Raw genomic sequence first — 26,360 nt, 5'->3', positions numbered from 1 at the left:
TTGTGGTTATGGAAACCGTTCTTACGCACACTAAAATATGTTGGGATAAAATGACATGAGGGCTAGGATTTGCTTCAAAATACTTAAGCAACAGCCAAAAAAAAAGAAAAAATGAACAAAGTAAGAGAGGCAAGCCCTTGTTAACTACTAAATCTGGTGTGGGCAGTGATGGTGGTTATACAGAGTCACTGTACTACTGTATGCAGTCACTACCATACAGTGACTGATTCTCTCCACCGTATATGCTTGAAATTTTCCATGATTGGAATAAAAACAAAAACAAAACAAACAAACAAAAAAAAACGCTATCTCTCAAAGTCCTATTAGAGATAAAACAGGAAGAAAAAAAAAAAAAAAACCTCTCTTCTCACCTAACTTACCCATTCATGAGAATATGTCCTTGACGAAATCTCAGCACTGGAAAGAACCCAAAAGGGGATCTAGTTCAGGGATTCCCAAATCTGGCTGTAAGTCAGAAATACCTATGAAGCTTATGAGAATTTCAGTTTTCCCCAGCCCACCTCAAACCCACTGAATGAGAGTCTCCAGGAAGGGGCCGAGAAGCGGCGGTGGTGTGTAAGTGCCGCAGGTGATTCCGGTGCCACCCAGGTTGCTCCCTCTCTAGCACCCCACCAAGCAGCCGTGCAGCAGGGGACTGTCCCGAGCCCCCAGGGACAAGGATCACACCACATTCTGCATTCTCATGCTTATGCCACGCTTAAAACCGTGTCCCACACTTTTAAAAAGAAAACAAAAAGCGGAATGGCTAACTCTGCAAACACAGCTCGCAAGGCTTCCATCCTCCCCTTCCCCTGGCATCTTTCTCACCAACATTTGGGCACATTTAGTCACTGTGTTGCAGCAGAACCTCAGCATGGGAGCTACAGCCAAGTAAAATCCTCTGGGAAAACATGAGCTTACCTGAGAGCCCGAGGAGCTTCCCCTGGGCAGAGTGTGAGGGAAATGCCTTTGCCTTACTCAGCTGGCCACCGGAGAAAACCACAAATGAAAGGGGTCGAGACCAGTGCCTGAGGGTACCCGGGAGTCTGCCCCTCTCAGGGCAGCCAGCAGCTGGCCCCAAGGTTATCCGAGGAAAGAGGAGTAAAATGGGGAGTTCACACACCTTGCTTTGTTCTCACAGCATCACAAACCCCGGGAACAAACTCCCAGCCACACAAGTGACTGGCATCTGATCAGAAACATGTTAATACAGGTCGGTACGCCCAGGAAGCCAGAACTCAACATTTCACAAGATAAACAAACTCGAGCACTTAAAACCATTCCCTTTCTACAGGCGCTATCTGCAGAATGAAAACCATCACCCCAGGAAAACACGACTCCCAGAGCGGGGCAGGGGGGTGCAAGGGGGTGACGGCGCTCCTGCCAGAGTGCTATCCAACGCCCGCCTGTCACTCCCCAGGCTGATGAATAATACTCCCGAGTCTCTCTGCATACTTTGGAGCTGGTCTTGTTTAACATTTCAGAGTGTGCATTTGCTAAATTACTATTATGTGCCCCGGCGTGATGACAAACACGCCGACCCAGGCATGTGGTAACTTGCAGAATCATTTCACACCAACTTAAAGCCCTGATCATTGCTTCATCAGGGACGTGCTGCTCTGGCGGACCTGACAGCCCTTTCTTCTCTACCTTCTAACCCTGGAATTGCTTCCCAAGATTTTCCCTTTCTTGAGCACCCACCCATATGGAAGTTTTTAAGACCACAGACTTGGTTCTTTACAGGGGAGAGACGAATTTTCTCTAAGTTCAAGGAATGATCTTAAAACACTCAGCAGAGCCCAGTCCGGAGGTCGGTCTTAGGATGCCCATGCTCGGATGCGGAGGGGAGGAGAGCAAGTGATGGACACCTGGGGACAGCAGCAGTGCCCCGCGATTGTTACAGTTACATAAAAATAAGCACGTAACTGGGAAGGCAGGGCCCAGAGCACTCAGGAGTGTTCACACTTGCACGCTGGATCCAGGCACCACCTGCACCCACGATCAGCGGCAAAGCTCCGCAGTTTCCACATCTTTCCTCTTCCTGGGCAACACCCCCCTCAAACCCTGCATGCCCACACTCCATCTTTTTTTTTTTTTTTTTTTTTTTGCGGTATGTGGGCCTCTCACCGCTGCGACCTCTCCCGCCGCGGAGTACAGGCTCCGGACGCGCAGGCCCAGCAGCCATGGCTCACAGGCCCAGCCGCTCCACGGCACGTGGGATCCTCCTGGACCGGGGCACGAACCCATGTCCCCCACATTGGCAAGCGGACTCCCAACCACTGCGCCACCAGGGAAGCCCCCACACTCCATCTTAACATAAACTCTGGGTGAACAGCATCTGCAGACAAACGTGCCCAGTGGCAGCAAGGAAAAATAGGGCTTCACCACTGCCACAGTCGTAGTCTTCCAGGCCAAGGACAAGTAGAATCTTCTCAGGCTCAAGATTCAACTGGAAGCACATACCTGTTCCTGGAAAGAAAGAAATGAAAGGCCCCAACCCTGCACAGCTGCTGAGCCCACTCCAGAGGGGTCCTGAGACCGAACCTGAACTTTAAAAAGGTTGGAAAGCAGACCGCCAGCTCCACACCACAGCACCACTAACACGGAAACCAAAACCGTGAGAACAGGGCAACACGAAAACTTTGTGGCGAGTACGTTTTCTGGCAAGTTATTTTAACTGTTGCTACGTTACTTTTCAGAACCCCAAGCTAGGTCACAATTTTGATTTCCAGCTCTAACCGTCAATCCTATTTCTACCGTACCTATTGTGTTCCTTACAAGAAAAATAAAGCAAATTATTAAAACTGTCTTTCTTTAGCGAACCACGAAGCTGGAGCTTTAAAGGCTTTAAAGTCAAAATTCCACCTTCTGAAAGTCAGTCTTACCCTCAGCCCACCTTCCACACTCAGAGGGAGTTTCAAAGTTGCCAAACACTTTGTAGACACCCGATTTCAAGAGAGTCACCTGGGCAATTCGTGTCTTTGGTCTTGGAGTATAGAAGGATGCTCAAATCACCCCCCGCAATGTCCACCACTGTCCATTTATTCCAGAATCCCGGACCAGCTGCCTTTCTCCAAGTTAATATTCAGAACGAAAATAGATGCCATTTTTTTCTAGCCCTCAGTGGCAACTTTCCTCAAATATACAAACACACACACACACACACACAGACATATATATATATATGTATGTATGTATACACACACACCTCATGGTTCATGGCTGCCATCAAAATACAGACTTTTGTTTGCTGTCCAAAACCAAAGGGGGACCCACCCACCGACTCTGAAGGACAATGATACTCAGAGCCAATCAAGTCTGTAAACCACCGTTTTGTAACCATGTTCCCCAGTGGGAAACCCTCAATCTGGCTTTAGAAACCCCAAACACAGGAAAAGGAAGTTCTTGACAATTATCTAAATGAACGAAATGAGATCGAATTACCCGCGTTTCTGACTGCTACTTCCCTGTGGTGAATTTACATTCCTGAACATTTTTTATTAATGGAGAGACAGGTTTAATTTCAAAAAGAAAAACGTGAGTTCCAGACCCAGAGGCTTACCTGACTCCTCTCTTTGTCCACTTTCTTAAAACACTTATTCAAGGACAAATTATGTCTCACTGAGTTTTTCCACCCAGTAGGTGCGTTTGCAAAATACGGAAAATGTTCCAAGATCCAGTTGTAGATATCCTTTACCGGCAGGCGCTTGGTTGGAGAGTCCTCGATGGCCATAAATATGAGGCAGCTGAAGGAGTAGGGGGGCTTGCAGTTGGGGTTCTGCCTGGCATCGTAGGGCATGTCGGAGTGGGCAGGGGATGGGGGCGTGTCATCGTCCAGGTCCTGGACGGGGCTGACGCTCCGCAGGACAGAGTCCCCGAAGCTCTTCAGCAGGTTCTTGCTCTCGTGCAGCCAGTTCAGGTTGGTCAGCTCTTCATCTTCCATGGCCCCCTCTTCTAATCGGATGTCAGGCAGAGAAAAGTCGAGGTCATCGTCTTCCTGAAGGGCCTTGGAGAAACCGCTGCCCCGGTAACACTGACTCAGCCCACTGGAGACACTAATTCCTGAGCTTTCTGGCTTCTTACTGGGAGGCATGACTGGACCCATTTACGTGAAGGCTCCTGGGAAACACACGACAGAGAGAAGACGAGGCGGTGAAACCCAAAACAGAGAGGCAGCCATGCCCTCCCTAATGATTATGCCCCCCTCCCACCCCTGCCACCTCTGGGGACCCCCTACCACTTAGGAACATCCCCTCACAGCTCCCACACTGAGTGACATTAACCCACATTCCACCACACAGAGATGCCCGATTAACAGTAGTAAATTCGGTCTACCACGCACATAGCACAATGACCTGTTAGCCCTTAGGTACAAGACAGGAAATGTTCACAGCACCTTTAACGTGCACATGCCAAGAAGAGAATGGGAGGGGGAGGGGTGGATTGGGAGTTTGGGATTAGCAGATGCAAACTATGATATATAGAATGGATACGCCTACTGTATAGCACAGGGAACTATATTCAATATCCTATGATAAACCGCAATAGAGAAGAATACAAAAAAGAATATATATACACGTATAAAATCACTTTGCTGTACACCAGAAACTAACACAACATTGTAAATCAACTATACTTCAATTAAAAAAAAAAAAAAAAAAAGAATGGGAAATTCCACAATACCTTCTTCCTGATCTATGAAGACTCTCACTGTGACCCTGGAAAAATCAGTTATTGCCTGCTGCCTCAGTTTACCTATTATACATGAATATGTACAAATTCTTTCAAGCTGCACAATAACCACAAAATAAGTGCAACCACAGCCCATGTCACTTTGGGTGACAGGTCTCACTGTTTATCTTTCTCAAGAAAAAAAAGGGACATACCTATAAGTTTAAGGCCAGTTGGTTCAGATTAAATTCAGCTCTTTCCATACAAAGACCACTGCAACTGCCTAGGAATCAAAACTATGGCTATGATGAGCATAAATTTGGTAATGTTTTATTTGATTTTTTTTTTTCCTTCTTTCTCCACAAGTCATAACCTAAAACTGAAACTTTAACATTTGGCAAGTCTAAAGAGCGATGTCAAGGAATTCTGTGGATTCAAACTGGAGGAGGAAGTACATTTAATTTCTCTGGGACACTACAAACTGAACAAAAAAGTGAGTAACGTCAGACACCACACAAATACATGGGAATGTGAAGATAAGCCATTAACTGAAGTTAAAGTCGGTGAAAAAATTCAGGAGAGCAACCACGAGCTTCAAGACAGGAAGGCAAATCCAACAAAAACTGCTACAGAATTCTACTCTACCCCTCCCCCATAGAACAGGGAGTAAAATATCTGATGAGGAAAGACAATGGGGGAGGTGACAAGTCCACAAAAAGAATGACCCCGACAGATACAAGGCACATTCACCCCTGAAGCACTCAATGTGAGACGGAAAGAACAGTAAGATAATGAAAGAGGTCTCCCACTCTCCGTCTACAGTGCTCAGACAATGCGCTTGGTGTCTGTTTTATCCTCCACCCCACCCCTGAGTAAGATCAAGCAGTCTATCTAGAAAAAAGAATGAACACATCAAGAGCAAAGACATGATCATTCTAAGGCTCAAAATGCCCACTGATAACATGCCTAAAATAACTGCCACTTCAGCTAGGGAAGCTCTAGAATGAGATTCTAGAAAGCATAATGTGGGGCACTAAACAGCTAGTCAAAGGTGCCTGAGAACGGTAGCAGGCCCCCTCCCCAGAAGTGGACAAACAGAACCTACAGACCGAAGGCCTGAGGGGGAGCTCTCTGGAGCTGCTTGTAGATGTCCAACGCTAAGGACGGAAAACATCCACAGAGACCAAAGTCCCATGGAAGCAGGGCAGTTCAGATACCTACCTCGGGTTCATCCACAGGGAATATTTTTTCATCAAAAAAGGAGGCTAACCTGAGTAGTACAGGACACATTTTAAAGAATAATCTAGTATCTTAAATTTGGGGGTAAGACAGAGACCAGCCTGATTCTTTTACCTTCTTTACGAACAAATCAAAATTAGGCTTGTCTCTCTCAAAGTTTCGACGTACCCCCATCAAAAAACCTAATTTTCTGATAACCAGGAATATCCACATGGTCGAGTACAAAAGAGAACAACGACCCAGCCACTGAAGTCAACTTTAGCTCCAGAGGAAAGTTTTATGTCTCCTGAGCTTCCAAACAGGAAAATTATATCATGGCTGACAGTAAAGTAATTTAATTGCACTGTTGCTATGACAACATGCTGCTCTCTTTCTTTTTAATTTGCTTATTTGTCAGTAGCTTCCCAAAGGAACCAACACTCTATTCTCCACGTTTTCTTTTGTTTTAAACAAACATTGCCAGCTATATGGTTTTATTAGAAGAACAGCACTGTCAAGAAAAGAGGGTTACCGGGGCCCAGCACCCTTGGATCATTTGTCTGCTTTGTGTTTCTGTGCCCCCCATGTTCTCCAACTGTTAACTACATCCCTAGAAACCCCGCATTTTATAGCAACGGTATCAAGAGCTGCTGATCACTACAGTTCCATTTTAAAAAACAGTTCCCAGAAACCACAGCTGAGGAGTTTTCCATTATTATACTCTAACTACATAATTCACCAAATCTTTCTTTCCTCCTATTTTAGAGGGGGGAAAAAAAAAGAATCCGGATCATGTGAGTCTGCAGTTAAGCAAACATTTTTAATCTGCTGCCAATAAGGTTGCTCCACCGGATCCGCAAATAGTTATTCACTAGTGACCTCCTTAACAATTTTTCGGTTTGCTATTGGTTACGTCCCCCACACGCACACCCTCTTCTTGTTTTTTTATGACTTGCTGTGTTTTCTTATCTTTTTTTCCTTTTTAACGGAGAAAACGCAGCAGGAAAGCTAGTTTCTTGCCCACTACCAGAGGGCTCCAAATAACTGACAAAGACATTACTGGCCCAGCTCTGAACAGATGCTCAATGTGAACTTTAAAAAGTTGAGAAATCCTCTCCAAGCCGAGCAGGGCAGTTGCGAGTTTGGTGGGGGGGGGGGGGGGGGGGAGGGCAACCCCCCCCCGCGCGCGCGCACGCACGCACGCGCTCCACTCCAGTCTACTGTACTTGTCAAAAACATTTCAAGGGGACCTGCGGGAGCGGCGATTGGCTGCGTCCCGCGTCAATCAGCGGCGTTGCCAGGCAACGGGGAAACTGCTCTTCTGCCCGTATACAGGGCAATTGGGAGCTCGCATACCTTCACTGCCGGTCAGATGTCATAAACCTTTTATTGGCCGCACCGCGGCGAGCCTTAAAAACACATCAATAAAAGCCCGCCGTCCCCCAGCTTCTCCAGGACCCAAGGAGGGTTTCAAAGAGGGCCGGGGTGAGGAGGAGTCAAGCCTCGAGAGTCTCCGGAGACTCTCTCTGCCGGTGCCAAGCCTGCACAGTTTGGGGAGGGGGGGGGAAATCTTTGTTAGGAGGCTGTCTGTCGTCTTGGGGTCTCCCCTTGATCGGCACCCCCTGCCCCGGCCCGAAACGGCGGGGATCCAGTCCTTCGCGGACAATACTAACTCTGTTCCTTTAGGGCGGCTTTTCGGAAATCGAGGCACCGGGAAACAGCCCGCACGTCGGGGCAGGAAACTCTTCGGACTGGGCAACTTCCCCGCTCGGGGGCTCCCGTCTCCCCGCCCGGCCAGGCCCCCCAATCCCGGGACCTCTCCCCCAGGAACTGCGGAGTCCCCGGTCAGCCGAGAGCGGCGAGGTCGCCTCCTGGACGGCCTCGAACAACTGCCCCCGCCCCGAGTCACCCAAATCCCATTCGGGCGCTGGCGGGAGCGGGGAGCAAACTCACCTGGCCGGAGCGGGTCGCGGGGACGCGGGGGCGCCGCTGCCCTTCAGCGGGAGCCGACAAACTTTCGCAGGCGCCCAGCGGGCATAGCTTGGTGGCCCGGCTAAGGACGCGCGGACGCGGCGCGGCGAGCCCGGGGCGGCGGGCGGCAGGGGCGCGGGGGTCGCGGCGCGGCATGGGACCTGCGGCGTCCGCCGGGCGCGCCGCGCGTCCTCCCGCCGGCCCCGCCGCTCTCCCCGCCCCGTCCCGCCTCCCGCTCGCCTCCGCCGCGGCGCGTCGGGCCGGGGCGCGCCGAGCGGCGAGAAATTGTTTCCACTGCAAACAAAAAAAGGCGACACATGACCAGGCAGGAGGAGGGGAAGCGCGGGGAGGGAGGGGAGCGGAGGGGAGGGACGGAGCGGAGGGGGCGGAGGGAGCGGGAGAGAGGGAAAACGTGGGCCGGGCCGCCAGCGGCCTGGGGCGCGGGGCGCGGACCCGCCGGGGCGGCCCTTGCTGGAGCTCCCCACGCCACGATCGGCCCTGCTACCCGCGCCCGGGCGCTCCCGAGGCGCAGCCGGAGCCGAGACCCGGCTGGGCCGCGCGGACTCGCTTCCCGCGGACTCGCGGAGCGGGGGTGGCCGGCGCGGGCTCTGCGACCCCGGGCAGCCGCGACCGCGATCGGCGGGTCTGGTGGGGCGGGCGGCGCGCGGCCTGTCCCTTCCCCGGGCTCTGGCCAGGCGGGCCGGCGGGCACCGCGCCTCTGGCAGCGTGTCCCCGGAACGCTCCTACCCATCCGCATGCCTTACATGGCTCGAAAGTAAAAATAAAAAGAATTACGATGCGGGCGAGGCTTGCGAGGGGGAGAAGAGATTCCACTTCTCCCCAACTACGGCGTCCTGGCGGGACTCCCGGGGGCCATCCCAGCCCTCCTCCAGCTGCCACCTCGTGCCCCGGGAGGAAAGGCACAAAGGCACCGCAGCCTCCCGCCCAGGTGGCTGCTCCTCTCGTCTGTCCGCAGGCGCGTGTCTGCCGGGGGAGGGAGGGTGGCCATTACAGATTACAGAGCAAGAGGCCCGTCCTGAAGGCCAAACCGTGGGGCCTCCAGTGGGTTGTGCTCAACGCCCCAGCCGACCTCTAAGCCTCCAGCGAAAACAAGCCTCATGTCTTTCATATTTAGAGCTTCCACGAACCCCACCGACAACTCGCAGGGCCACCACTCCAAGTCTTCAGGCGCCTGCAAAGATGGGCCACCCGCTGCTGAAGCCACACCAAGAGAAGATGAAAGGAGAGTCCAACGGGACACCCTGGTGGTGACATAAATAAAAATACGATTTTACACCACGCCCAGGTAACCAAATCAGCAGGTTCCTGCGCAGAAGAGAAGCCCAGGTCATTCTGCCGGCCACCACCTGAGCCAGAGGACAGGCCCTTTTGAGCTCTCTGAAAACCGCAGGAAAACCAGTGGGAAGGCCCAGAGTGATCTCCGTCAGAAAGCCCTCCAGGTTGCAGTACCTTGTAACCTAGCCAAAGGCGGAGAAAAATCCCACTGGGTTTCTGAGTTTTTTAATTTCCAAAAATAAGGAAACCCCAATCAATCTGAGAGTCGTTCCACTTCACAAAGCTCCAAGATGGTGGGTGGTAAGTTTTCATCAGGGCACTCACCACAGGCCTTATTACTTACCAGTGCCAAGGCAAATCCCACCCACCTGGGAGATGATTCAGAGGTGAAGGCCCAGGGGCAGCCTGAGGTCATCCAGCCCCACCCCTTAAATTACTGAACACTTGACCTACCCCAAGTCACTAAGCAAAAAGCGTGAAGCAAGAGGGACAAACGAGATATATCTGAAGTCCTGAGTCGAAGTTTCTAAAGGTCAGAGGTGGTAACAAAGCCAGGACAGGAGCTCAGTCTATTGCAGATACCTCCATCTGCCTATCAGTTGAGGCTGGTGAACCTCTCATCAAAGGAACCAAGGCCAGAGACCTTTGCTGCCTTGGGGAGGAAGAAATAGTTCTCTTCCGTCCTCCCCTTCAACTGCCAGGTCCCAAGCCTCCGCACCCGACCACACTCACACACCGTAGGTGGAAATCTCCATGTTAAGTAGAGGTGGCAGTTACGTTCACCCCTTGTCCTTTCCTTCTTCCTCAGAGCTCAAAAGGACGCGATGTAAGCGCGTGGTTATTGTACAAGGACTCTGTGTAAAGCAGCCATCCTACGTGAACAGAAACTTAAAGACACAGCAAGCTTAGGGCCAGGAGCAGCCCCTGAGCAGAGGGTGGAGTAAGGTGAGGTAAGCTGCCTTTCATGAGCTCACCTCTCTTCCCCTCTGCGGCTTTTGGTTTCTTCCATTCTCAAACATATTTCTGAATTTCTCTCTCCCGTTACCAATGCAGCAAGAGTTGTGAGAAGGTATCGTCATCCTTAAGAGGAAGTGGTGGACCAGCCCTGCCTGATGTGGAGAGCGGGGTACACGTGGTTGCCTGTCTGTCTGAAATGGGGAATACAGACCTTTGCTAAAAGCCAAAAGAAGGCTTAGAGTGGTCTTTCCACCTTATAATTCCATAGACTCCTATCTCTGGGACCTGCTGCCTGACAAACGGGGGCAAAAGCCAAATTCGCTTAGGAACAGCCTCGTTCTCAATTCCCCTCTTGAACTTGCAGGAAGGACCCTTGTGCCTTAGAGCCGGAGAAGCCTCAAAGAAACAAGTGGAACTGTTTAAATCATTGTTTTACAAACACGTTTGACAGCAGAATCCCAGGTGTGCTCTAGAACTCACTTTGGGCAACACCTACTTCCTGATTGGGGACTTGATGGGACCGTTCCACGGCCCTATCTGGGCCTGGGCTGAGAGTACTTGTATCTGCGACCGGGAGAACCCAGATTCTAGCCCAGTCAGTCCGCAATCAGCCTGGGACCCCAGGTTCCTCCTCTGTGGAGAGGACTGGCCCTCGCCGTGGTGTTTTGCGCTTTCTTCTCCAACATGCCCTGGAACGTTAAAGCCCCGCCCTCATCACTGGTTATTTAGCCAACGCGATTATTTATGAACAGTTCAGCGTAAAGCCCCGCGATCCCTCTCCAGGCCATCGTAACAGCTGAACTGATGGCAGTGAGAGAGGGCTGCAGGTGAGAAGACCTGAGGGATTTTCAAAGACGAGGAGGAATCTGAGGCAGGCCTGGAAAGACGGGCTTCTGAACAGGATCCTTCAAGTTGACTCCAGGGAAAAGGATACCCAAGTGGGAACTTGGGTCAAGCCTGGGACAGGAAGCACAGCTGGACTGCGTGGAACTGGGGCATCATTAGGTGGTCTTCCTCTCCATTCACCTCTTTCCCTCTGAGACCAAGTTGTCTTTCCTACCTCCCTCTATATGTCTGTCCACTCTCCTCCCTGAAGGCCGGCTTCCTCTACTCATGTATCACCACACATGGCTGCCAGCGGCAAGTGCAAAGGACCTTCTGATTGCCAGCACCCACCACCTTCAGACTGCCTCAGCCTTCCGCTACATAGTTCAGATTCCCAGGGAAATAAACTGATCGGCTTGGCCTAATTCAGGTAACTCTTCCCTTCTCCCCTCCTAACAGCAGGAGGCATAGTAGAACCATCTGGTACAACAGGACTGGGGAGGGGAAGGGAGGTGACTTTGGAAGGAGAATAATAAACATAGGTCCATAGAAACCGGGAAGGGACATTCTAGACCTGAGCTTCCCAACTGGGGATACCTGGGAAGCCACACCTAATAGATCAGAATCTCCTAGGACAGGTCCCAGGCATATGCACTTTGAGAAAGTGCCACGGCACAAACTGCTTTTCCAGGCAGGAGCCGTGAATGGCGCATACAGATTTATCAACTATGACTTGACTGTATTAGAAGATGCATTCAGGACTTCCCTGGTGGCGCAGTGGTTAAGAACCTGCCTGCCAATGCAGGGGACACGGGTTCGAGCCCTGGTCCGGGAGGATCCCACATGCCGTGGAGCAACTGAGCCCATGTGCCACAACTACTGAGCCTGCGCTCTAGAGCCCACGAGGCACAACTGTTGAGCCCGTGCACCACAACTACTGAAGCCCGTGTGCCTAGAGCACATACTCCACAGAGAGAAGCCACCACAATGAGAAGCCTGCGCACTGCAACGAAGAGTAGTAGCCCCGGCTTGCCATAACTAGAGAAAGCCCGTGCGCGCAGCAACGAAGACCCAAGGCAGCCAAAAATAAATTTAAAAAAAAAAAAAAAAAGAAGATGCATTCATTCCTTGAACAAATATATTGAGTGCCCACCAAGTACATGACGTTATTAGGTTCCAGGGATACAAAGTTTTTGTTCCTTATGGAGCATGCATATTAGTGGATAAGCGAGGAAACATCCTATCACAAAACTCCCTGAATGCTAAGGTAAGCAGTTTATGTACAGTAATCAGAGGGGAAGAGGAACTCATTGAGTATTTTTGGATCCAGAAGTTGCTCTATCAGAAATATGCTTTAAAAAAAAGAATAGCTTGCCTCTAGTAGATAAATAAGTCCTAGAGCCCTAATACACAGTACAGTGATTACACACAACAAAACTGTATTATAAGCATTAAACTTGCTAAGTGACTAGATCTTAATTATTCCCAATACTAGAAGAAATGATAATTATGTGACACAATAGAGGTATTAGCTAATGCTACAGTGGCGATAATATTTCAGTATGATGTATCAAACCAGTATGCTGTACACCTTAAAGTCACACAGTGTTATATGTCAAATATATCTCAATTTTAAAAAAGAAGAATGGGATCATGGACCCAAGATGAGTTTTGGGAGCGGAAAGAAGGAAATGGAAGACCAAAAGTAGACAGAACCAATCAGAAAGCACTGCAGTAATCCATACAGAAACAAAGATTATCTTTTTTAACATTTTTTAATACGAAAAAATGTTAAAATAGTAAAATAGTGTTTCCCTCTGTGGGGTTGAGTTATGGGGTAATTTTTTTGCCTGCTTCTTTCATACTTGTCTATATTTTCCAAATTTTCTACAATGAGTACCCAACACATTTATAATGTTTGAATAATAAAAGGGGGGTTCCATTAGAGCAGTGGTTCTCAAACCTGAATGTGCATCAGAATTACCTGTAGGGCTTACGTAAACTCAGCTTGCTGGCCCCCACCCCCAGAGTGTCTGATTCAGTAGGTCTGAGCTGGGGCCTGAGAATTTGCGTCTCTAAGAAGCTCCTAGGTGATGCTGTTGCTGGTTCAGGGACCACATTTTGGGACCCACTGAATTAGAAAGTAGTCAGTGAGACTGGAAAAAATGAATGCATGAGAGTCTTCACAGGAAGAACCAAGAGAATCTATCCAATGACTGAATATGAGAAGACAAGAGATTATGTTCAAAGATAACTCCTTAATTGTGGGTTGACTAAGTGTCTTTGAGATAACATGTGAGAATGCTGTCCATCGTAGTAAAATAGTTCCTCACTTCCTTCCCTCCTTTGCAGAAGGAAGAGACACCCAGGACCACAGCTGGAAGACCCTCCATCTCTTGGTGAGTTTCAAAGGCTCGTTCAAGCACCTTTGGGCTTTCCGGTTATCCCCTCTTGGGGTTTTCCTCTTGTGCGTCCTTGGTGTTTACCTGACAGGTTCTGAAGGGTGGTGCCTGGGAAAAGGCTTATTAGAATTTCTCCAGCAGGGATTAGAGCCAGGAGGCTTATAATGAAGAGGGAAGGAGGGCTGTGGAGTAAGGGAAGGTACAGCTGAACCCGTGGAGGGACATTCATTAGCTCAGGTGCCCTAGCCAAACCCGAGCCTATCAAGTCACCTGCTGGAAGCAAAATGGAAAATATAGAACCTGTCAGCTCCTCTTCGAGCATAAACAGAAGTGTGAGCTGATGATCCAGAAGTCAAAAAGTACTTATTAAGCATCTAGCCATACCACGCCCAGTACTGTGTGGAGGGCACTGGGAAGGAACTGGGAGAAATAAAAGATGTGGCACTTGCCCTCAAGGATGGGGAAGATTCAGTGAGCATTTAGGAAGCAACCACAATTAAACACACACAGAGAGCCTAATACCAAGACCAGAGCTGATATAGCTTAGTGGCCTGGGACTACGTTCGTATTCTCACTTCACCACATACTAACTGGGTAACCTTAATCAAGGTACTTAACTTCTTTCTCTCTACCTAGTTTCCTCATCTTTTTTTGTTTTAAATAAATTTATTTATTTGTTTGTTTTTGGCTGCATTGGGTCACGGGCTTTCTCTAGTTGTGGCGAGCGGAGGCTACTCTTTGTTGTGGTGCGCGGGCTTCTCATTGCAGTGGCTTTTCTTGTTGCTTTGCACGGGCTCTGGGCACGCGGGCTTAAGTACTTGTGGCTCGCAGGCTCTAGAGCGCAGGCTCAGTAGTTGTGGCGCACGGGCTTAGTTGCTCCACAGCATGTGGGATCTTCCCGGACCAGGGCTCGAACCCGTGTCCCCTGTATTGGCAGGCGGATTCTCAGCCACTGCGCCACCAGGGAAAACCCTAGTTTCCTCATCTTAAAAAAAAAGGGGGAAAGATGGAGGATACAGCAAGACCCACTTCGTAGGGTGGTGATAAAGATTAAATGAATGAATATCCGTAAAACACATGTAACAGTGCCCTGGCACTTAGAGCTATTTTTGTTAAGTAAATAAATCATAAGGAAAATAATGACATATTTGACTACAAAACAATTTAAACTTTGTAAGACCAGAGGTCATAAATCAAGTTCAAAGACAAAAAAAAAAATACAAGGAAGTATTTGTCATACATATGAAAAAGGGTTAATATTTTAAATCTATAACTCTTACAACTCAATGAGAAAATTATCACCCTAATGAGAAATGGGGCAGATTCACAAAAGGAGAAACACAAATGGCAATATACCCATGAAAAGATGCTCAACCTCAGTAAAAAAAAAAAAAAAAAAAAAAAGCAACAAAATCCCAGAAATGCCAACTCAAGCAATTGTGATATCTCATTTCATCCATCAGATTGGCCCAGACTTAAAAAGAATAACCACACCAATACTGGTGTGGGTATCGGAGGAACGTGACTTGGTATAACTATTTAAGAGGGCAGTCTGGTGAACTGAATTAAAACTTAAGCGAGCATGGTCATTGACTCTAAATTTCCAGCTTCTAGGAGTTTATCCTAAGGACATGCCAAAGCAAGACAGTAAACTTCCCCACCAGACTGCCTACCCCCATGAGATAATAAGCCCCGTAAAACCAGGATCCATACCTGTTTTATTCAGCAATGTACACAGCAAAGTTACTCCAGTGTCTGACACACACAGAAGACACTCAGTATGTATTGAGTGAAGACACTGAAATATGCAACAACGTTTTCAGGTGGATGTTTATTAAATTATATGGGCCACAGTTACCCATGTTCCCTTTGTTCCCTTCTACTTGCATTTTCCAGTCGTTTTAAGTGAAGCTTTCCCTTTTCTGAATCACTTTCACATTCTCATATACTGTATGTGTGAAACAATTTGCAAACATTTCATAAAGTAAGAGTTTGGGGGAAAATAGATATGTTGGCAAAACTTCTCACCAAATTGAAGCATTTTGTGATCTTTTCAATCAGAAGGGACAAAATGATCCCTTTCTGAAAAGGCTGGTGCTCCAAGCAAACAAGAGAATTGCTAAGTATAACAAACGTTATACCCTGCATAATGGGGTCTATTGTCTGCTTGTGGGAAAGCTTTCAATTTATTGGTTTTGAGTATCAAACGTTTTCTACAAACTCTTAGGTAGGTTCAAAGATGAGGGAAAATACTCTTGAATTAAGAATTTGTGGGGAAGGGGGAACATTTACTCTCCATTTCCAGATGGATCTTCTATGAAAACTTATGCTTCTAAGGGACCAAATGTGGTTGCATCTTTTTGGTTGTTGCTTTTTTCAATCTGCCAGAAAAATCTGTGCCCAGCTGAGGCACACCCTGCATGGCCAGAACTACTCCTGCTTCTCCCGCCCTCCCAGGGATACTCCCTGCAGTCAAAAGCTTGTCCTAAAGGAGGCTGCCCCTCTGAGTACTTGGATTCCATTTATCTGCAGTCAATTCTTATCATTCAGTCAAGCACTGAATTAGCAAATATTGAACCTCTGCTCCTAGAGGAAATCTAGGGTTAGGTTCCTGCGAGCCACCGGTCACAACAATTTCATTAACTGATCAATACATTACCTTATTTTCTCCAATTCCATTTAAAGATACCTGATGTAATATATATTGCTGATTCATTAACACTGAACTCACGGCCACCAGCACTAGAACTCATGTCTGAACAAAGCTTATCGAACACAGGAAAAGCTTGTCTTTTCTCCACACGGCAATCACAGTCTTCTGGCACTTAGGAACACAAGATAGCCCTTCAGCACTTGTGATTGGGTGCCATTTTAAACAGCAAAATCGCCAACAAAAAGCACACCAAAAAAGTGACACTAAAGAGACATTTAAAAGGACGCTTGTTTACAGTATGAAAGCTGAAACAAAAAGGCGGAGAGTTGCTTTGTCTCAGCTGGGAATGTGTGTGTTGGATTACATATATATATATATATATATATATATATATATATATATATACACACACACATATATATATATATATATATTTTTTTTGTGGTACGCGGGCCTCTCACTGCTGTGGCCTCTCCCGTTGTGGAGCACAGGCTCCGGACGCGCAGGCTCAGCGGCCATGGCTCACGGGTCCAGCCGCTCCGCGGCATGTGGGATCTTCCCAGACCGGGGCACGAACCCGCGTCCCCTGCATCGGCAGGCAGACTCTCAACCACCACGCCACCAGGGAAGCCCCTGGATTACTCATATTTGTTGCCACTCTGCACATGTCCACGAATGACCATGAAAGCACCACAAGTATTGATTTTATGATTACAAATAAATTTTAGCAAGTAAGAGAATTTGCAAATATGGAACCCGTGAAGAATGAAATCGATTGTATTTAATTGGCCACTTATTCAGTGCCAGTGAGTGTTCTAAGACTTTGCAAATATTCACTGTTTCAGCCTCACATTAACCACGTGAGGTAGATAATGTTATTATGGCCATTTTATTAAATGAGGAGCCTGAGGCACAGAGAGGTTTAGCCACCTGCCCAAGGTCACACAGCTGGTAAGTGATGGGGCTGGGATTTGAACCCACACAGTTTGGCTCCAGAGTTTAGAGCCCTGTTCCTACCAAGGGAAGCGTCAGATCAATCCAGAGCATTTGGTTTTGTCTTAAAGAACCTCTTAGAGGTCGAGGATGTAAAGGCCGGAAGCGGTGAGGTTCAAGAAAGGAAAAACTGACCAGGAGGTAGAAGGAAAAAAGGGACTTTTAAGCTGAATGAAAAGGGACTACTTTCAAAAAGACAAAGTTCAGCTTCTATTTCATAATCAACATGGTATGGTGTACCTTTGTAATAAAAAACAAATCAACTAGCTACTGAGTGTCAAACAGACTAAGTGCCTTGAGAGGCAAGGACCCCGTCTTACACTTCTCTTCTGCTCGTAGCATGTGGAATTAGTGGTAATCAAAAAAATCAATCACTTAACGGGAAAAAAAAAAATGCTCTTTTTTTATTCCTCTCTCAAACTGGTATCTAATAACTACGGATCAGTGAAAGAGTAGCATCATCAACCTTTTCCTCCTCCAACGTTTTTAAGAGCATTTATTGTTTTCCTCTCTTCAGCAAGTACACCAAGTACCACAGTCTCATGGGTTTCGGTGACTATGTCTGCCAAAGTCTTAACCATGCCAAGAAATAACTTCTCTCATTTTACTTTTTCGGAGGGATGTGAAAGAAAACAATCAATTCTTCTCCTGAAGATCTGTCTTTTTAAAACAAAGTAAAAGCTCCGAATCTGGTGAACTCTCTGGAGAGATTACATAGATTAAAAATATTATCAACTTATTTCCCTGCTGTACAAAGCCCTTTTATGAAGATAAGCAAGTTACTCAATTTATTACGACAGCCAAACCTGAAGTCTCTGCTCCTCTACTGGGCAGTGCAATTCACCCAACACGTTCAGTTTTTAAACCCTGCCTCCTTCCAAAAATAGCATCTCTTGTACCTTCAATATTGTGATTCAGATGCAAGCAAAACGTGCCCATAAAGTGTGAGGCATGAGTGCCTGTGAGTGATCCATCGCTAAGGGGTGGAGGCTGGGAAGGAAGTGGCTAACTGGATTGCTGTCTTTCGGTGGGTGCGATCAACAGCACCTCATTTCTCTGCACTCAAAGCCATGTGACTCTGGCTCCAAAGATTTGGACCCTAAACAACCACGCGTTTCTTCTCGAGAGGAATACTGAGCATCTTTCCTCCTTGCCTCGGGGCCAGCTGTCTGACAATATGGATCCCAGAAGGGGGTGCTGCCCACATTGGCGATGGCAGCCATTAGTGCCTGTTGCTCATAGCTAATGTCAAAGAGGCCTCAGCACGGGGCGGCAGGCGGTTGGCTGGGACTCCCCGGGCAAGCATCCATGCACCAGGAGCGCCAGCAGAGGCGACCCGAAGGCCAAGGTGGGCATGCCACAGAGTCCTGGACTTCCAGATGGAGTCCAGTCCCAGAGAGTGGACGTCAGAGCTCTCCGGAGGCTGCCCAGGCCAAGTTCAAAGGGAGGGATGAGCGTCATGACGTCCGTTCCAAAGCAATCCCACCTGCTACTGGCATGCCCAGGCTCATCTCCCCCTCATACCAGCCCCCAAGGCAAGTCTCCAAGGGCGCAGTAAGGAGGCAGCCGCAACCATTTGCTTTCTCTTAATAATCTGAACTGGGAAGACGTAGAGATGGGGAAGAAGTAATGGCCATTCCCAGTGACGGGGACCCTCCAGCTGGCTGGGCTCCTGCAAGGTCGTCTTGTCGATCTCTTTGTAGGAAAAACGTGGTTCTCTTTGGCCTTGGGAATCTGGCCAGGCAGCTTTGCTGGGATAAGTTTCTTCATCCACAGACACCCGCACCACACGGATGTTGAGGGCTGTAACTAACGCACACCTACTCCCAGACAGCCGGCCCCCTCCAAACTCCAGTGACATCTCCTCGCCTGAAACGCCTGCCACCATGCGACAGCCCGGTTCAGCCGCTCAACAAGGACCCCCTAGCTTGCTACTGTTGAAGAACCTGAATATCAAACCATGCACCAAGGGAATCCTACACAGGAGTTGCTAGAAAGAAAAGCTCACTCCATCTCCTTCATTCTTGCTGGCAGACGCAACTAAAAGATCATTTTTAACCCCCGAAAAACTCATTTCAACTTGGGGTGCAAGAGGCACCTGAAATGTGAGAGTCCCTGGGCCGGCACAGGAAGAGAAGGAGGTTTCAAGGAAACACAAAAGCAACGCAGACCTAATGGGTGAGCAGGCTGCCTGACAACAAGGCGGCCAACTGCCAAACTCTCATTGTGCGCGGCGGCTGAACAGAAGGCTCGAGTAATGACAACCACAAAACTCATTTCAAGTCTGAAAAGGTGACTAATGAGCTCATTCATGCTGCCTATAAATTATTCACTACAACACTGATCCCACTCAAGACAAACAGTAAAGTAAACTTTAAACACAGACACCTCCGGCCTCCGAAGTAGAACGAGTTAGGTCTGTAAAACTTTTCACAATGAGGGAGACTTGTCTCTCCCTCCGTCCATTGTCACATTCATTCTTCTGTTTACGTTTTTTTACTGCCTTTAATCAAGTTTAAGCAGACACAGCTGTTAGACATTTATTTCTCTGTTGAGTTTTTTCCATTAGTTATTACGAGCAATCATGATGCTCTAAAAATAGCAGCAAATTATATTCTCTGGAAATTGAAGGCTGACCTTAAAATGAAGCCCAGGTCTTCGGAAATAATATTCACATGCACATGTTGGGTGAGTGACAGCCCTGCACAAAGGCGAAACAAAAGTGCATTTTCCACTCTTTGAGAGGTTTGCAACTCGCTTCCAAATTTCCTTAGGTTTTAGTGGAAACCGGTTGCTTTAACATCTAACAAGACAGAACCTGCTTCCAATGGTCATGTTTTGGTTGAGATTGTCATGAAAACTCACCATCTTAACAGAATAAAAGGGGAAATGTCTCATTTAGGCTGTTCAGCACAGATAAACCCACCCGCAGCTTTGTTGGAAACCCACCACATTGCTGCAGACTGCTTTCAGTTTCCTGTTTAATATTAAAGAAAGAATTTTAGCTCTTCTGTTTTTACAAACTGTGCTGTTTGCAACTACTGTCACCACTGAAACCATTATGACTGTGGAGTAGTCCTACGTTTTTCAAACCTTTTTTAAATCTTAGTATCTATTTCTAAGACATAGTAAGAGTTAAAGAGTTAAAAATAGTCTTCAAATAAGTACTTACATTAGTTCTTGGTCAGATCGCTGAACATTATGTATTTTTAAACTGCTTTGAATACTTTGAACAGGAGCCACAGAAAAGCCACAGAAAACACTCACAGTCAAATACCGCCAGATGGAGGTTCTGAATAACCAAAAGTGAAAGCAGAAAGGTCTGAGGCCGAGTCGTGCCCTGTACACACCTCAAGATTACAGGAAAAAAATGAATGATTCCCCGGTCTTGGGCAGGGGAACCTTGCATATAACATAAGAGAAATAACACATGGAAGGCCAATTCAGACCAGGGCTTGAACTTCAACGTGAGACCAGGCCAAGCTCTGTCTCCATTTAAGGAAAATCTTTCACATTGTTTTCAGTTTCTTGCACATGAACTAAAGACTTGTCCAGCCATTTCTGTTGTCTGAAATGCAAAGCAAGTTTTTCTTTTAAAAGAAAGAGGAGTCCTGCAATATTTATAGCAAAGTACTTTGCCACCTACCGACAGCAATCTGGTGGTTCTTCACGTGTTTGCATGTTTTTTACCCAAGTTTCTGTATCGAGTAAGAAGCCATTCTTTCGGTCCTCTGTGCAAAAGAGTTCTTGCAGATTTGTTGCTGTTGTTGTTTGAATCAAACATGTAAAAACCCAATTCCATCCAAAGAAATTGAGACGTCTAAAATGGCATCCCGTTGAAGTCTCAGCTTCTCTACCACTCTTCGGAGACTGACTAGATTTCTGTCACCTCTCTGTGGAAGGGTGGGGACAAAATATTGCTTTGAAACCGAGCCACAGGGGGCTCTTCCCTAGTAACATGTCTGACAGGCAGAGTTCGCCTCTTCCTTCATTGGTGGGAAACCTGGCTTGTCCACAGACCACCGTAACACCGCCTTACTCCTAACTGTCCTGAGGAGGACCAAAGGGAATGTCAGTTTTGCCTGGGGAGGTTCAAGGCACCTAAATAACAAAAGCCAAAACAGTGAACACCAAGTACCCAATTACTGCAATCCAAAAAATCAGACAGCAGACAAAACAACAAAAGCTCTCCAATGTTTCCTACATGCCAGGCACCATGCCAAGAGCTTTACCTGCGTTATTTATTTTCTCCTTCCACTGTCCTTCCCAGGTAGGGGCCGTTGTCCCCTTTTACAGATGAGGACACCGAGGCTTAAAGAAGTTGAGTTATGGGAGTTCCCTGGTGGCCTAGTGGTTAGGATTCCAGGCTTTCACTGCCATGCCCGGGGTTCAATCTCTGGTCGGGGAGCTGAGATCCCGCAAGCTGCGTGGCGTGGCGAAAATAAAATAAAATAAAAGTTGTTCGCTGGTGGTCAGTAATCGGCACTAAGAGGTGAAATGAGCAGTTAAGACCCCAAGTCTCTTCGGCCTGCAGAGCCCATCCTCTTGAGCACCGCACTCTCCGATCTATTTATACTACCCAAGATCTCATTTCTAAGATCACAGAGTGTAACTTGCTTGCAGTCTACGTCTTGGGCTTCTTCGTCGGAGGTTTATGGGTTTCTCTGATTTGGTTCTTGCGTAGCATTCTTCAAATGGACCACTAAACATACACGCCCTTCCTGCTTCTGCAGGCTCAGCTGCTTGTGCTCCCATAGACATGGACATCATTCAGTGAATGACAAACATCTACAAAAGGCCGTAAGACCCAGGGTAATGGCCACACACCAGCACTGAGCTCCTGCCTGAATTATAAAACACAAAGATTTTTGGAACAACAACAACAAAAAAACCTCATGACAGCTGACAACTCCAGAGGCCGGGCCTGAAACTCCAAGCCTGTCCCTACCTCCCATCTGGACATGGACCCGCAGAAGGAACAAGCAGCTATGAAGGTGCCCATGAGGCAACTCATAAAACAATCTACTCTCTCTCCAGTCCTCATTGTTCCCTCCCCCCAATCCAACAAATGACCCACCACCACAGGGATAAAGATCTTATGGTTTCACTCCAGGCTAATGCTTCCAAGGCACAGACATCTGACCAGCAACCATTTTCGAATTCTTTCTCTTTCACTTTGCACACAGAGTTAGGTGGTAATTGTCTGCCGGTTTAGAAACACCACCGACCACCACACCAGAACGAATTTCCAAACGCTATATTGCAGGGAATTAGATTAAGGCACAGATCAACCTTTGCCAACTCTATACATATGCTCAAAAAAGAGCCAACCACAATAAAAATATACTGACTGTACTACTAATCAGATTAACTCTTCCCCATAGATCCTGGACAGGAGGGTAAACTCTCCGACTGAGGCAGCCCTGGGCCCTACAGGTCTTCAGAGTCTACACACAGCTCTGTACACTGGGAATGGAGGAAACAGGCCCCCACAGCTCACCGCCATCTCCAGCACCCATGCCACCCTCACGTCCACGGCACTCCCAACTGGATTTTGGTACCAAGGCCCAGGAGTTCATTCCCTCAGAAACCACCCTCAGATGCTTCCTTGAAAGCTTTTCTGGTGCCACTACTGGGATCTCATGTCCAGACTGGCCAAAGGCTCCATAAAAAGTGGATGAAGTAGAAAGCTGAGGTCTGTGGTTTCATTCTTGAGAAACCCTCAACTAACCACAGGGATCTGATTCCACTGCCATTTAGAGTCATTCTCTGGCTTCTGGCAACACCAGCTCCCTCTGAATCCAAATTAAACCTCTCTCGGCTTCTTTGTGATACCAGCTTCCTAGCAGAGCCTCCAATGGTTATGGTAAGAAAAATAAGCCGGGCCCAGACCTTCCCGGATCTCCTGTGAACGAACATCCAAGTTACGTTTGCTGCGAACAAAATTATGCTTTGCTGCGAACAAAATATGCTTTACTAAGTCAAAGCAGGCTTTCTATGCTGTTTTCCGGGGCTCCTCCCTCACATCCTCCACTGCTCATTTTTCTAGATCAAAATCTGCAACTCATGGGTAGGAGGAAAGTTACTAAGGCTGACTGCCCTGACTTATCGAAACAGAGCTATTTGTTTCCTAATTACATTCTTAGCTCTACAGCACTGGCCAAAAAAAGGTTTGTTCATTCATTACGAGAACCAATTAGTAAAAATAAAATCATAAAGCTTACCCTTAGGAAGGACTTCACTCATGGATTCGGACAAGCCCCCAGTTTAATGGGACAACTGAGGCCCGGAGAAGTGAAGTGACTTAGGGCCACATGTCAGAACGCACACTGGTAGTTTCCTTTCCGGTGTCTGTTCTTCTCTCCCTTCTCAACAGCACCCAATTCCCCAGCCTGGTGGTTTGGGCAGGATTGATCCCATCATCAGCTCCAGGGGCAGTGGACTGGTGTAGAAGAACAGGCAGGTCCAGCCAGGACTCAGTGGATGGGCCAACACATTTCCTGTCTTGTTCGGACACTGAGCTGGATTTTCTGTTATTTGTAACCCAAAGCCTCCCAACACATCCCCCATGCAGAGTTAGTGGCAGATACCACTTCTTGACTCCCTGTCCACGGATGTTTCTGCCGGAGTAAAGTCTTTAACATTACAAAATAGAGAAAACTAATCTAAAAAAAGAAATACAAATGGGGGACTTCCCTGGTGGTTAAGACTCTGCACTTCTGATGTAGAGCACATGGGTTCGATCCCTGGTCAGAGAACTAAGATTCCACATGCTGCGGAGGGCAGCCAAAAAAAAAAAAAAAATACAAATGAACTTATTTACAAAACAGAAATAGACCCACAGGCAAAACAAACCCCAAACATAGTTACCGAAGTGGAAAGGAAGGGAGGGAAGGGATAAATTAGGAGTTCGGGATTAACATATACACACTACTATATATAAAGTAGATAACCAACAAGGACCTACTGTACAGCACAGGAAACTATACTCAATATACTTATACCTTATAGGTAATAACCTATAAGGGAAAAGAATCTGAAAAAGAATATATATACGTGTGTATGTTTATGAATATATATGTATTACTGAGTCACTGTGCTGTACATCTGAAACTAACACAACATTGTAAATCAACTATGCGTCAATAAAAAAAATAGAGAAAACAGCATTTTGACAAATTTAGTGACTGGACTTAATAGGAATAAAAAGATTTGGGAGAAAAATGAAATTAAACATTATCGATGAGCACTTTAAAAGTATGGCTGAATGTATAAATTTGGCCATATTAATAGAGCATTACTGATGAAGGGAGAATTCATGAATGGAGATTAACTGGAAAGAATTTATGGCTAGAGGGAAGGCCAGCTCCACCTAGAATTTGATACAAACCATGACTCCCAATCAGGTCTCAAGAGTTTGACCCTAAGCTGAGCCCATACCAACCTCCCTGAGGGACAATATCTGAACTTTATATCCCCAGGTGCCCAGTTCCAGATCGGGTGCTGACAGGAAGGTGATGATGGTCATAGTGAAACGGAGCAGGACCCTGTGGTCCTCACCCACCATGTCCTCTGCCTGCATTTTGTCTGTGGAAAAACTTCAGCCAAAGAATAAGTTTAATCAGAGAAGTGAGAAAATGCAGAAACAAAGGAAAACAGTCAGAGGAGACCAAATAATAATAGTTTAGTCATTAAGCATAGTCAAGGACCTTTAGTTCCTCCTTAAGGGCTATAGATAATATTCTGAGCCGTATCCCGTGAGCTGTCATATAGATACTGAGATCCCCACCAGGTGGAAGAAGTTACCTACATGATGAGCAGGCTGTAGCCATGACATCAGCTGCCACAAGTCTGAGAACCGGCCTCAAAGAAATGGGAACAAACCGACCCTGGAACAGAAGATTAACTGTAGCTAAAACAATCAAGATGACGCTGGTCAGACCACAGATGACCAATTTCAAGATGACGGTCAGAGCTGACTGTGCTGTTTCTGCACGTAGCCCCTTCCCTCCGTCTATAAAAGTTCTTGCCCCCTGATTGTCAGGGAGGGGGACTTGGCCTTTGGACAGGCGTCGGCCCTCCCCCTCCCCACTCCCGCCCCCAGCCCCCCGGTTGCAGGCATCCAAAGTAAAGCAAACTCTCCTTTCCACCAACTTGGCCTCTTTATTGGCTTTTGAGCGGCGAGTAGCCGGACCCCACTTTCAGTTACAATAGTGCCTTAGTTTATTGTGTAGTCACTACATGAAGACACTGAGCTGTGTGTTGCCACTCTGTCATCGAAGGCTCCCAACGATCAACGTGAGGTAGACTGATCAAAGTAGACAGTCAACAAATGATACTGAATGAACGACTTGCACAAATGTAACTAAATTAAGATTCTATTTAGTGTCAATGAGAATTCATTTTTAGTAAATCTAAAACTATAAAATTAAAAAGATGAGTGTCAGTAAATATAATAAAATATGATCTAGTTAACATTTATTGAGTACTCACAGGAAAATTTACCATGAAATACTGAAGCTTAAACCTCAACACCCCTCACTCACACAGGCCCCTTCCGCGGCCCAGGTAAGGACTCCAGAAATGTGTCTAATAGGCATCTTTTATATTTAAGATTAGACACTGCATACAAAAATTTTAAATGCTCTGAAACCTTACAGCTCACACATTGAAAGAAACTTGAAAGAGCTTTCCGCAAGTTTGACAATAATCCTAAAAATTTATCTGACGTTACCGACAACCAGTTGTAAAGCTAAAAAACTTTTTTTCTAAACTATCAACTGTAAAAAACAAACCCCAACCAACCGTGCTATAGGAACGGGTGAATTATCTTGCTATTCTCTAGAGAGAAAACGGCATTCCAAAACCATTATCATATGAAGAAATGATCAAAGAGTACAGAGCCCAAAAGCTGTAGGAAGAAAAGTAACATAGACACATGTTAAACAGCTGATCAATAATAATATTATGTTATTTTGATTTCATGATGTTTAGGATGTCAGCTTTTTAATCATACACTTTTTTGTGTTTTCTTTTATCATTTGAAATAAATGCTTACTTATACCTGGTTCCATATTTGTAATTTTACATTCTTTTCTTAAAGAGTTCCCTCCTACCCCAAACTGAATAGGCTTCAGGCCACACACAGCCCGCATCTTCCCCATGTGCGCCTACTGTGTGCCAGGCTCATCGCTTCTCATGGACTCTCTCCTCTGTCGGCCAACAGCTCTTTGAGGAAGGTACGATTATCTTTACAAGAGACCTGGGCTTCAAGCTGGTTAAAATGACCTGCCACAGGTTACTCAGCTAAGGGGTGGCAGAGCCGGGAGTGAACCCAGCAGTCTGATCCAGCAGGCTCCGAGCCAGGGCGCCAT

The 26,360-nt window shown here is 47.0% G+C and overlaps 1 protein-coding gene and 1 long non-coding RNA gene across 10 annotated transcripts in view; one reads left to right on the top strand and one right to left on the bottom strand.

Annotated features, from left to right (window-relative positions):
* Nucleotides 1–26,360, bottom strand: part of FOXN3 (forkhead box N3) — a 405,900-nt gene that overhangs the window by 232,547 nt on the left and 146,993 nt on the right. For 7 of the 9 annotated variants that reach the window (XM_067728219.1, XM_067728275.1, XM_067728258.1 and 4 more), the window contains one exon: nt 3,563–4,119. In XM_067728219.1, coding sequence (XP_067584320.1) covers nt 3,563–4,105 — 543 coding nt within the window. In that variant the 5' untranslated portion in view covers nt 4,106–4,119. Of the gene's footprint in view, nt 1–3,562; nt 4,120–7,245; nt 7,431–7,842; nt 8,070–26,360 lie in introns of those variants that run through there. The other 2 variants (XM_067728248.1, XM_067728228.1) reach the window with 2 other exon arrangements.
* LOC137219511 (uncharacterized) lies at nt 8,624–26,048 on the top strand. The gene is made up of 5 exons (XR_010941157.1): nt 8,624–9,166; nt 9,965–10,106; nt 10,210–11,368; nt 13,291–13,337; nt 24,468–26,048. It is a non-coding gene; the product is annotated as an uncharacterized lncRNA (long non-coding RNA).

This window comes from Pseudorca crassidens, chromosome 1, assembly GCF_039906515.1.
Source record: "Pseudorca crassidens isolate mPseCra1 chromosome 1, mPseCra1.hap1, whole genome shotgun sequence".
Taxonomy (NCBI): Eukaryota; Metazoa; Chordata; class Mammalia; order Artiodactyla; family Delphinidae; genus Pseudorca; species Pseudorca crassidens.
The sequence above is the reverse complement of the archived record's forward strand: the minus strand, read 5'-3'. Positions and strand labels throughout refer to the sequence as shown.